The following is a 13828-nucleotide window of genomic DNA, read 5'->3' on the forward strand; positions in this document are numbered from 1 at the left end:
TTTTCAGGAGCAAGAGCCAAAGAGATTACAATTATAAAAGAAGCAAGGATAAGTAGTTATTAGTTTAACATTTTATTTCTCCTTCAGTTGGAATTAGTGATGTTCCACTAAGAGGCTGCAAAATAATTGTGATTCCTATTTTCCCCCACAGTGAAAACATACTATGCACATGTATGTATATAATTTTCCCCTGAATTTCCCATAATACTTTTCCTCTTTGCATTTATTAGATTCTATCTTGTCCATGTGTGAACTTTTAGGGAGTGATGTCATTCAAATTAGATTATAAATAGGAAAGGCCACTGAAGTATTTGAATTTTGTTTAATACAGTTGAAGTATGAATGCTTAAAATTCTTTGTAAATTAAAAATACTATAATAACTGTCTTCCTACCACCAATTCTTATAAAGTTAACTCATTTTCTTGGAATTTTAGCCACTAGTTTGTATGATGCATAAATAATTCTGGGAGAATAAAATTATAATTAGAGGCACTATAATAACATAAGATTTGAGTATAGAAGGGATCTTGATGAAACAATAAGGGTATGCTAACTGTTCTTATAACTTGATACTTCTGCATTTCCCCAAGTGTATTATCTTGAAACAGGTAAATTAAAATAATGACATTATATGTGTTCTCTCGCCCATTTGAATGAGTTCTTTGACAGCAAGGAATGTCTTACTTTTCTATTTGTATTCCTAATGCTTTGTACACAGTAAATACTTAATGACTATTTTATTCATTTATTTATTAAAACAGTAAATGCTAGTAACAATGACCAAGTGTTTCTTTTTATTAAATACATATACTTGGCACAGTTTCTTTTTGAAATTACTGTTTTTGAATAAGATAGGGAAGACAGGATTCATCTTAAATTTCATTGGCAATCAATTCAATTAGAAGGTGACATCTGTGCAAAAATTATTTTTTTCTTGTAGCTATGAGGTGGAACATATATGCTCTTATCCATACCTTTAGACCAACTGACCCTAAAGCAATGACTCAGACAAAAGCAAGAAAGGAATCAGTTCAAATGAGGAAAAAATAGTAGTCTACTGACGTTGAGTTGAATATGCCTCTGATTTTCCCCAAGCTGGAATATAAAGATTTGTACAGTTCCAAATTCTACTCCTTCCTGCCCTACCTTCTGCCCAAGATGGTAAGCAATAAGATATAGGTTCCATGTGTGAAATCATATAAAACATTTCCATAGTAGTCAAAATAATGTTAAGATCTCTGATAGAAAAAACAGTTGTGTGAAGTCTTAGAGTTATTTTTTGTTTTTATTTTTGCCGTCATAGAATTGTTTTTGGACATCTTTCTTTCCATGGGAACTTTCCATATTTTACAGCTTCATGTCTAATATCAAGCATACTCTTTCCATGTAGGATTTCAACCAATTTAGCCTATTATTTATTTTTATGTAGAGTTCCAAGTTATAATTAATTTAGTTGATTCTTAAGCATCCTCTCTCAAATAGCAACCGAATTTCTTCTTTCCTTCCTTTCTTCCTTCCTTTCTTCATCCCATTTCCTTTTTTTTTTGCTGAGGGAATTGGGATTAAGTGACTTGCCTAGGGTCACACAGCTAGGAAGTGTTAAGTGACTGAGACTGGATTTGAACTCAGATCCTCCTGACTTCAGAGCAGATGCTCTATCCACTGCACCACCTAGCTGTCCTATAACAAAGAATTGCAATATTAATTACATTGCCTTAATCTAGTTTTGTTGCTATTGTTGTTCACTGGTTTAGTCATGTCCAACTCTTCATGACTCTGTGCCAGATCCTTCTATCCTTCATTATTTCCTGGTCCGTCCAAGCTCATGCTCATTGCTTCCATAACAAAATTTGTCCATCTCATCTTCTGCTGTCCCTTTCTGCTTTTGCTTTAAATCTTCTCCAACATTTCCTATGAATCTTGTCTTCTCATTATGTAACCAAAGTAAACTTCAGCTTCAGTATTTGTCATTTCAGTGAATACCCTGAATTAATTTCTTTATATATTGACTGATTTGATCTTTTTGCTGTTCAGGGAACTCTCAACAGTCTTCTCCACCATCACAAATCAAAAGCATCAATTCTGTGGTGCTCACTTTCCACCTACAGTCATACATTACCATGACAAAAACTATAGTTTTGACTACAAGGACTTTTGTCAGCAAAAATGGTGTCTCCATTTTTTAATATTAAAGGCATATGCCTTCCAGATTTACCACAGGTCTCCTTCCAAGGAGCAAATGTCTTTTAATGTCATGGCTGCAGTTGCCATAGCTGTGATCTTAAGGCCAAGAAATATGCAATTTGACACTGCTTTCATTTCTCCCTCTGTTGTCAGAAAGCAATGGGAATAGTTACCAAGATCTTAGTTTGGTTTGAATGTTAAGCTTCAAGCCAGTTTTCATACTGCTAATTAAATCAAAGAAATACTTCCCCTGTGATCTTGTACCTAAATTTCTCCACTAAGGGCCTTGCAGCATTTGTCATGAATCTTTCTTTTTCCCTTCAGAATTCATTACAAATCAATGTATTTTGATAGTACTTGGTTTAGAAAGGCATAGTGGATAGAATTTGTTTCTGTATAGGTAGAAATGTTTCTAGCTAGATTGCATTTGACCCTAAGCATTTTTTTTTCCTTTGGTCTTTTAAAAAGACAGCAGGTTATGAAATGAAAAAGGAAACATTAAATGACACTGATCATTAAAGCTCCTTCCCAAGGAGGTCTCATAACTCGAATGACAGCCTGGTAATATCTTCAGTGATTCTAGACACTCTAATTTCCTGAGTGAGATATCAAAGCTCAATGTAACTCGAATTCCATTTTGCTCAGAATAGCTGAATGATTCGCTGTTATTCATTAAACAATATATTGCTATTATTGTGTTCAATGTTCTCCTGACTCTGTTCTCTTTATTTTTTTGTCTGTTTATATAAGTATTTCCATGTTTTTCTGAAATCATTCTGCTTATCATTTCTTATAGCATAACATTCCATCATAATCATATACCACATCTCACCACATCGGGAAATATTCCCCAATTGATGGACAGGTGCCATCTTTGGGAACGAGTACAGCTAAGGCTACTCATTGGATACAAGTATCAGGGAATTCACATCTACTTAACAGACAAGGGGTATTTATTTAATCTGGTTACTCTTGGTTACAAAAGCTCATTTTTCTAAGACTTTCAGTGTGCTATGGTGGCCTGAGTATTCCCTCTGCATTACTGTATATGATTTTACTTGCTATATATTGGGGATAGGAGAATACATCTCATTCTGTCTTTTTCTCTTGTCTCTCTGTATGTATGTACCTCTGTCTTTATTTCTTTTTCTTTCTATCTCTCTACCTCTCTGTGCCTCTTTGTCTCACTGTCTCTGTCTTTTTCTCTTTCTCTCTCTGTGTGCCTCATTAAGTTTTAAGATACTTAGCAGTTATTGTCTTGGGAGAAAGGACACAGAGTATACTCAAGAGATCTGAACAGTAATGAAATTCCCTGCTCTTCTGGCTTCAGAACAAGTTATCTGTTGCTTCACTATTGAGCTCAATCACCTATGCCTGGGAAAATTACATAGCCATGTATATCTTTGTGAGAAATGAAAATATAGCCTGTTTATATTCATCCTGGATCTCTTCTACTGATTCTTTGGTAACCTGTAATTTTGGCTCTTCTAAGGCTGTGTTGGTTTATGATATAGACACATAGCATCTTCAGGAGAATATTAATATTAAAAACAATAACTTCTGTGGCAGCAAGCAATTTGGAATCGTTGAAGTTACTGTATAACTTCTAAGAACAGAAGCAATATGAGAAAGCAAATAAAATTACTTGCATAGCTTGGGATAACTAAGTTAAGAAATTCAATTTGGGGACTTATTAGTACTGTGATTATGGACAAGTCATTTCATTTCTAAAAAGTTGAGTTTTCTCACATCAAAAGTGGGGATAATTCTATTTATTACATAGGGCTGTTTGGAGAAAAGTATTTTGCAAGTGTTAAAATATTATGTAAATATGAGTCATTGTTTAATATTTTTATTAGTTAATATCAGTGATCATCTGATCCTGTTAATACTTTGAAATAAAATTAATGAAGATAGATAATGGGATTGTAGGTTCACAAAAGGATAGTAGATTTTGTTAATAATGTTTTTCAATATTTATTGACATTTGTTAATAATATAATGTTTAATAATAAAGTCCACCATCACCCACTTCTCTTCTCCTTCACCAAGTTCTCTTTGTTTATTCAGCTATAATTTTGGGAATAGATCCAATTGTGACATTGAAATTAATGATTTTTGTCATTGCTAGCTTTTTAAAGTTGATGCTATGGTAAAATATTGTTTTGTTTTTCTTCTCACAAAACATCATTCAATGTTTTTGACATAATCGCAATACAGGGTAAGATGGAGCAGTGATTTAACTAAAAGTGACACATTTGACATTCTTATATTCTACTTTTATATTAGTAGAGCCTGATCCACTCTTAAATCCATCTCTATCTTAAAACAATAGAGAAAAGGTCAGAATTAGAAAAAAATAGGCATGTGGGAAGCTAAAATGTCTCCTTAGGAAAACATAGGACCAACTAGTTACTAAAAGTATACCTACCAAACTATCTGCCAATGATAATGATTTCATATGTAAACTCATACACATGAAAGTTTGTCTACACACAAATTACACACACACACACACACACACACACACACACACACACACACACACACAGACTTCCTAAGTGGGTTTCACCCATAGGATTAGTCCCAATCCAAGAAAAAGAGAAAAATTAACCCCCCCTCAAAAAAATTTTGAAGTCAGACATTATTATCATTATTAGATGGTATTTATTAGTCATCAATAACCAATTGATATATCTTAGAGTTTACCTGTCAGAATCCTATGAGAAGGGATGTTACATGGCTAAAATGAGATTACATATATATGTATTGTGTATGTACATACATATCACTTTCCAATACGTAAAGCACTATATAAATTTAGAAACTCTTTTAATAATTGTCTAACACATATCCTCACCTTGTATTTAATAGGCATACAGCTTTAAGTCTTAGATGATAATGAACAAATGTTTATAGGATAGAGGCTAATTTCTTGCAGCAAATGAGTGTGTTTCTCATTTAAGTATGAAATGCTACATTTTCTCCTAGAAGCAAAAGTGAGTATTCATTATTAGCACTTCTTAAATGTAAGTCAGAAATAATTGGAATCAAATATACTTGCTTTACCTCTGTTTTCAGATCTTTAAAAAATTTTTCAAAAAATCTCATTAATCACCAAGAATTTATTGAATGCCAATTTTGTAGAATATGTATTAAGTTCAGGAATGGGGCAAATCCCTATAAAATATGGCATATCCTACTTTAAGAAAATTGACTGTAAAAACACAAAACTTAAGAAGCAATAAGAATGCTTCAATCTTAGGCAAAGTCCTAATGGGAGAAAAAAAAACATTCTTTAAAAAAAAAAAAAGAAACAAGTTAGAAGCTGGGCCTTTCATTTGGTCTTCACTGACTAGGGATAGTAATAAAAATCTAAAGACAGCAGGTGATTTTTGAATGTACCTAAAAACAGATAAAATTCTTTACTTGTCAAATTCTTAGTGTATTGTGGAAATTAATATTTTTAGAAATGTTACCATAAAATATGAAGAAATTGGAGAGATTGATTCCCCATTACCAAGTATAATCAAAATTTCCATTATATTTGGTTGTTTATTTATATGCAAATGTCCCAAGGAACATAAGATCCAGGTTCATCTTTTGGAATCTAGAAAAAAGAAGAAATTAGGATATTTGCTATTTTATTCATGATATCATTATTTTTACTTTACTTATAATTATAGCAAATCATTTCTCATTTTCTACTACTACTATAACTTAAATACTTAAAGGAGTTCTGATTTTATTCATTTCATTTGCCTCTATCTCCTCTTCATTGGTACTAACTCTGGCTTCTCTGGCTCTGATGGGTGAGTTTTTGCCTTCCCTTGCTAGGCTTCAGGGCTCTACATCACTTCTTAGTTTGCTCCACATCATGCCCTTTTCCTAGTTTCCTGGCACATAATGAGCATAAATACACATTCTAGCTATGTAAACCCTCTGAGAATGAATGTTTCCAAATTTAGCTGGTTTATCTGTGAAGAGGAAATAGAGGGACTGCTCAGATTCCAATCTGTTGCTGGGTCTCTATTCATGTATTTCCAATGCTTATACTCTGCTGGCATAAGATTCAAATATTCAGAGCTACAAGATTTTTTTTTATTTAAATAGTAATTATAATTGACCCAAATTACCATCTTGGATTGTGATTTTGTGACTAAAAAAAGCATACAAATTATATGTTCCCTTCAGAAGTCAGATATAATCCTCTTTTCTAAAGTCAAATTTAGTCTCATCTGACCCGTTATGATCCATTTTGGCGTTTTCTTGGCAATGATACTAGAGTGGTTCGCAATTTCTTTATCCAGCTCTTCTTTCAGATGAGGAAACTGAGTTCAGGGACTTTTCCAGGGTCACGCAAATAGTAAATGATTTGAATTCAGGTCTTCCTAACTCCAGGCCTGGTAGTACCATGCCACCTAGCTAGCCCAAATGCCTTCCATTTAGTGGAAAAAATATTAGACTTGGGAGTCAGGAAGAGCTAAGTTTGAATCCCACCTGAAGTACTTTAAGCAGCATGATTCTGCTCAAATAAATTAATTTCTCTGTAAAACAAGGAGATTGGATTCATTGTCCTCTAAGGTCTTTTCCAGGTCTATATTTATGACTAAAAAATTGCTTTTAAATTGCACATGTTTAACCTATATTGGATTGCATACTGTGTAAGAAAGGGGACAGGGGAGGGAAGGGAGAAAAATTTGGAATACAAGGTTTTGCAAGAGTGAATGTTGAAAACCTTTTGCAAGAGTGAATGTTGAAAACTATCTGTATATATTTTGAAAATAAAAATGTTTTTGTTTTTTTTTTTTAAAGAGGAAAGCATTGCCCCAGAATCCCTGAATTTAAATGATCTGAGGGTTTATTTTAATAATAATTTCATTTTATATAGTATTTTAACTTTTACAAAGTACTTTACATATATTGTCTGAATCCCATAGAAATTATATAAATTGTGTTTGTGTGTATATTTTCTTCCTTAGATTGGATATATGATTTCACTTACATAGGAATATCTAAGTGTGGAAATTCCCTGAACTGATATAAGCTCATCTGTTAACTCATAGAATTAGTTATTTGAGGTACTGGGTAGTTTAGGTAACTCCCTTATAATCACATGACTAGGTATGTGTATATCAAGGCAGGACTTATTAACCTATGACATTCTGTGACCCTTTTTCAACTTTTTAATTATCTGTAAGCTTCTCTTCAATATCGATGGCTGCTCATAACTTATGGAGCAGTTAAAAGCTAAACATTACTAAGGATAACCTGAGAGAACTAGCTTATTCTCTTTCTTTCTTGGCCACTTTCCCCTCCTGGATATAACATTACCTCTACCCACGAATAAGGGAGTTAAGATGGGATATTTAATGATAAACACATAATTAGTCAATATAAATTAACATTTCAAATTTTATAACTCATATATATCCATGGACCATCCTATCTATTTAGGAATTAATGTATTTTGTTAATGGGAGAATGAGAGAGGGACTAAAGGAGAAAGAGAGGAAGAAAAAGACTGAGTTTGTATCTTTGGACACAGAAAGATTTATTTTCTTGAGTTCAAATCCAGCCTCAGATATTTACTAGCTGTGTGACTCTGGGCAAAGGATAGTTCTCTTTTTCTCACTTTTCTCATCTGTAAAATGTGCTGGAGAAGGAAATGGCAAACCACTCCAGTATCTTTGCTAAGAAAACTCTACATGGGATCATGAAGAATCAGACATGACTGAACAATAAAATTCCTCTACATTTATTTTTTTTTCTTTTATAAAATGAACAATAAAAAAATGTGAATTTTTTCACTGTAGGGCCACAAGTCTCTTATTTCATACTTTCAGGAATCTGAAGGGCTCTACTTAAAAATAACAATTAAATATGGAAATAACAAAAATTATATTCTCCTCCTTTCACTCCACTTTGCTTACAAGGGAAAACTGCTTTGGTGGTTCATTCAACTTTAGCCTCAAAAAAGAATAGTTGACATTTTTCCAATTTGGTTTCTTTTGAAAAGAATGTACCATTTTTGTAAATTTATCTTCACAGGCCATTCTAATCTTCTCAGGGGTCAATGGACTATTCAGTGTGAAGACTTCAGAAAATCCTCTTTCTTGTCTTGCTGCCCGGATTGCATCATGTAGAGCAAAAAACACAGAAGATCCCAGGAAAAATGCAGACTCCCCCAGACCCTTAGAAGAAAGCAAATGCAGTGGCTAAAAACAATCAACATTTTTTATTTATATATTTAACTTACAGTAAATCTCACTTATTGTTTAAAAAAAAAAAAAAAGAATGAGTTAATAGATGCAAAATGCTTTGCAAGCCTTAAACAATTAACAACTGAAAAATAAACTAATTTGATATGGTGCTTCTCACTAAATCCCAGTTGAATGCAAGTTCCTTGAGGCCAAAGGAATTTTGTTTTTATGAGGTTCCTTGTTTTTGCTTTTTGTTTTTTTATTCCCAGTATCTACTACAATGCTTCCCAGACATTGGTTTAATAAATACCAGCGTTATATCAAATTGAATTGCCTTCTCACTTTTCATTAAAAAATTATTTTCTTATCCAGTATACCTTACCTTTGATGAGTATAGAGTGTGTGCAACTTCAGAAGGAGGCAAAAAGGAAACATTGAACTCGGTAGGAACATCACAGAAGGAAGGAATTTTATATTGTTCTGGCCCACGAGTATAGAGAATTCCTTCAGGTGAATATTTCAGTTCCTCTAATGTATAAAGACCCACACCTTGAATAAATGCACCTTCAACCTAATGTTAAAAAGTGATAAGAAAAAATTTATACAATCAAATATCATTGTTCATACTAAAGCTTTAGTATGTACAACTTTAAGATACCGTTTATTTTTAAGATATTTTAAACATTTTGCTAGAAACTACATGCTCTTGAGCTATGCCTCAAATAATAACAATAAACTTACAGTAAGGAGATCTGGGTCCTAGACATGGTTATGCCCTAACTAGATGTCTAATGATACTGTGGTCACCATATTTTCTTAAATCTTAGTTTCTCATTTGTAAAAATGGAGGAAAGGTCCCTTCAATTTCTATTAATCATAATTTCTTATCCTCATATAGGAATGGGATAAGGAGTGGACCTGTGATTTGATTGCCATGGAGAGTTCCTAAGTAGGAGAGTATTTCTACCAACAGAGGTCTTTGCCTTCTTTGCAACTCATAGTATGACACTTGCCTAGAGCACTGAATAATTAAATTATTTTTCCAGATATACAACCAATATGTATCAGAAGTAGAATTTGAATCCAAGTCTTCCAATCTTCAAGATCAGCAATTTTCTACCTATTTCCTGCTGCCTTTAATAGGCTCTAAGTCAAAATTTTAAAATGTAAAAATCAGTATAATTTTAGGCTATTCTGGCAAAAGCAGTACCAGAATCAGTGATCAGACCACATCTCATCTGATGTTTTCTGTTTCTGGACACAAGAGAATGTGTCCAGAGGAGAATAGTTACAATGGTAATACTCTAAAAGTCATTCCACATGAAAACTGATTGAAGGAATTGGAGGATGAATAACCTGAAGAAGAAACGGGGAGGTACAATAGCTACTTACTGCAAAAACTTTCAAGATCATCTAGTTAAACCTTTCAATTTAGAGACAAGGAATCTTTCTTTTGATGTATTCCATAGTAAACTTCAGCCTGATGTTTCAGTAGAACCATTCTAAATATTACTAATATGGCCAAACCAATTTCTAGAAAGTATCCCTTTTATAGGTTTTACTCTCCTGCTTCAAGGACACTGCTAAATAATGGATCGATTTCAATTTCCTCTAAGCTCCAGACTTACATCTCCTGTATATCCCACAGGCACCTCATTTTTGAGGTGAATTCCTTATTTTTCACCTATACCTGTTTATCCTTTTTACTTCACTGTCTATTCTAAAGACAGGCTAATAAGAGTTGGACTTGGAATCAGGAACAACTGTGTTCAAATCCCACCTGAGACGCTAGCTACATGATACTGGGCAAGTCACTTAATCAGTTAATCTATCAAAAATTGAGCACCTTCAAGGATGGTTTTTTGTTTTGTTTTGTTTTTTTGGTGAGGATTGTGACATATAGTTTGCAAAGCTTATCTTATGTTAAACCTCAAAATACTATGTAAATGTTAGCTACTATTAACTTGTTTTACTATCCATGTTCAAAATAAGCATCTTTATTCCTGTAATCTGTTTCCTGCATTTGGAATGTTCTCCCAATTCCCTCTTCAAGTACTGAATCTTTATCCATCCTCTAAAAATTCTGTCCCAAATGGCATCTCTTTCCATAAAGTCTCCCCAATTCTCCTACATAATGGCAATGTTTTCCACAAAACTCCATTGAGCACTCAATGGGGTTTTTAATTCTAGGATATACTTATTCAATAACATCCTCCAATATTCACCAAGTGGCTATTGTCACTTCTAATATTAAGAGGGACATAAGGAGATTGGCCAGAATGGAAGCAACAATTGGAAATATTTTAATTGCATTTACAATGCTTGTTCTCTCCTGTGTCTTCACTTATGTGGTTCCTATTATCTATGTTACATACTTTATCTAATTTATCAAATATTAGAAACACAGAAATATTGAAAAATAGTAACACTTACCTGCCCTATATCAAGAGCTGGATTGATACTGCGACCAACATCCATGACAATGTCTGTTCTTATGTTCTGTTTAAAAATAAAAATAAAAAACTCCATTTATGGTTTTTGAAAACCAATTCTAGAGAGAGGAAAAATGTACATCCTGCTTGGCACTAATTCATTCCTTGCTACCACATCTCCATTTCATTGAGGAGAAAGAAGTGACAAAATATTTTATTGACTGAAAAGAGTTTTTGAAGATATGTGAATAAACTAACCAAGTTAATAGGTTGGCACTATTCTCTCTGTAAGAAATAAGTAGTTAACAGAAAATATGATACTTATCACAAAATATCAATTAAATTGATCCTAATTCATTAGAAGACACAACAAACTAGGAACAGCTTATACTTTTCTGTATTTTCTGATACCTCTATCACCATAGCAAGATAGGTTAAAAATAGTGTTTGTGTTCGTCCTGCTAATGCTAATGTTCATTGAATTTGGTGTGTCATAGCAACAAAAGCAAGATATATTTCATTTCTTATTCTAGTTTTTATTTTCTTAGTAGAGTAAGTGCTGAACCTCAAGGTTGAAACTTAGAAACCAAAACTTCTTTATTAATCTACAAATGAAAAGTAATATATTGGGGCAGTTTCTCTCAAGAGCCCTGAGGATTCTCATTTGTCATGGGAACAGGATTAATTATAGTAACTAGTGGAAGAAAAAGTATGAAAACTGGAAAGTGCAGTGTTTGAGGGTATGTCATTAAATAGATCAGAGATGCCAAATATGCAATCTACTACACTCCTAAAAAAAAAAAAAAAAAAAAAAAACAGGGTGTCTGGGGAAGAGACCAGAATAAAGTGTAATTTCTATCTGATTTTAATGGGTTCATGTATTAATTAAAAGAAATAAAACAAATATGTGAACACATGGTTTTCTAAATTTTCTATGGTGGTTCCTTTTTTTATTTGAGTGTGATACCATGAATCTAAATTGTTGTCTTAAAAAGAAAATTACTTGGTGATACAAGATGCTAAACTCTCAGAGACTGTCCAATGAAGTGAAATAGTGGAATGAGCATTAAATTGAACTTTCTCTACCATTCCCAATGCCATTTATCTTCCTCTCTTGTCTCTGCTCTCCTTCCTTTTCAGCTTCCTTCTTCCTTTTATGTATTTTCTTCTCCCATTAGAATATAATCTTCTTAATGACAGGGACAGTTTTTATTTTTTTCATTTATATAAATAGCACATAGGATACTGCCCCTGACCAAATCTTCTCTGGAACCTGTTTCCCCATCTACAAGTCCAATTAGATGCTCTCTAAACTTCCTTACAGTTCTGAAAGTCTCAGTTTTGGTGGCCAAAATTGAAAAGGACAAAGTTCTCCTGAATGCCTACAGGCCAAGCAAGATCATCACCCAAAGTGGAGGATTTGGGACAATTCCCTAAAGCTGCTATGCAGAAACAGGTTCTTTTCTCAGAATATTACCCCCTGCGCCCTTTGTTGCAGCCTAAGTATGAAAAAGTGGCTGGTGACATTAACAGAATATAAACCAAATGCTTATCCCAAAAGATAAATAACATACAAAGACACAAAACCAATCATAGCCCTTCAAGGAGCATTCGACCTACTATAATCTCCTGCTACATCAATGACTACCCAACCACTAGAAACTACTGGGGCAACTCAAGATGTATGCCTTGGTAGGAGAGGGAAGAAGGGGGAAGACTGTAGCTTAATAATAATAATAGCTCATATTTATATAATATTCTTAAGGTTTAGAGTACTTCTTTATAAAAGTCCTATGAGAGGTAGTACAAGTATTACTATCTCCATTTTTCAGCTAGGAAAATTGAGGATAAAAAACAATAACTATTCAAGAATCTTCCAGCTACTTCACCACCTTTCCTTACTTTCCCTACCCCTTGCCCCTACCAACCTTCTGCCAATAAGCAAAATTCCTGGGTATTTCTGAAATGATATTTTTAGGCTGGTCATAGGTTTCCTCATGACATGAGGAAATAACCTCTTTTGGGAGAGATCATGACATTCTCATAATTACATAAATAATGTGTATTGGAAATAAAGTATGTACCCAGGTGTCTTGATAACAAATCCAGTGCCCTTCCCACAGCACTGGATTCCTCTTTTAAGAAAAGGTAAGGTCAGCTATGGCAGCTGAATAGCTAGAATTTTGTAGGTCCTGCATACAATTAGTTCCAATCCCCTTACTAAGACAAGTCAATAGTGCTGTACTCTTAAAATTATTCTGATGGGCTGGAAAATTAGTTTAAAACTCCATGAATTATCATATTTATATTATGTTTAACTTTGTCCTAAAAGCTTGACAGAACTGGGTACGATCTGGAAAAGTGAAAAGTCATGTGATTCAGAAAGTCTTCTAATCTCTCTTCTTAGGGGAAAAGGGCTGGAGAAGTCAGATTAAGGAGAGATGAAATGTTTCATAATGACATTTGAAGATCTCTCTAGCATGTACACCAAGTGCCAGCAATAAGCATTATGTCTGGATAGACTCCTTGGAGAGCTAACCTTGCTTGAGTTTCATGGCCAGAACCCTGAAAGCCCAGGATTAGATAAATAAGACTCATAAATCTTCAAAAAGAGGACTCCATTAAAATGATATATTTAGGCCAAACACTGGTGATAACCTTAGTCCAGATCATTACCATGAGAGATGCTGGGGTTGTTTGGATCCGTGCATATCATCAAATCAGTGTAAAACAAATGCCCTAACCTGGTGGTACATTATTCTTATGTTAATCTTAGGACTGATTGCACTTATCCTGACAACTTGTTCCTCTTGAAGGCTGTAAGCTCATCATTGTTCACAAAAATCATGGGAATGGCCACATGTGTTTCCTAAGGCTGGTCAGTCAACTTGCTTTTTTTCTATTGCAAAAGATTGTTTCCTCACATGATGGGAAAAATTATGATTAGCCTGAAAATATCATTTGAGAAATACCCAGGAATTTTATTGGCAGAAGATGGGAGGGAAAAG

At 33.6% G+C, this 13828-nt stretch overlaps 1 protein-coding gene across 2 annotated transcripts in view; it reads right to left on the bottom strand.

Annotated features, from left to right (window-relative positions):
* Nucleotides 1-4835: 4835 nt before the first annotated feature.
* Nucleotides 4836-13828, bottom strand: part of AOX1 (aldehyde oxidase 1) — an 85014-nt gene continuing 76021 nt past the window's right edge. Inside the window, exons 32-35 of one of the 2 annotated variants that reach the window (XM_074302740.1) lie at nt 10822-10887; nt 8771-8959; nt 8212-8379; nt 4836-5795 (exon numbers count right to left, since the gene is read on the bottom strand). In XM_074302740.1, the coding sequence (XP_074158841.1) occupies nt 5745-5795; nt 8212-8379; nt 8771-8959; nt 10822-10887 (474 nt within the window). In that variant the 3' untranslated portion in view covers nt 4836-5744. The remainder of the gene's footprint in view (nt 5796-8211; nt 8380-8770; nt 8960-10821; nt 10888-13828) is intronic. The other variant, XM_074302741.1, reaches the window with a different exon arrangement.

This window comes from Sminthopsis crassicaudata, chromosome 3 (assembly GCF_048593235.1).
Source record: "Sminthopsis crassicaudata isolate SCR6 chromosome 3, ASM4859323v1, whole genome shotgun sequence".
NCBI classification, from domain to species: Eukaryota; Metazoa; Chordata; class Mammalia; order Dasyuromorphia; family Dasyuridae; genus Sminthopsis; species Sminthopsis crassicaudata.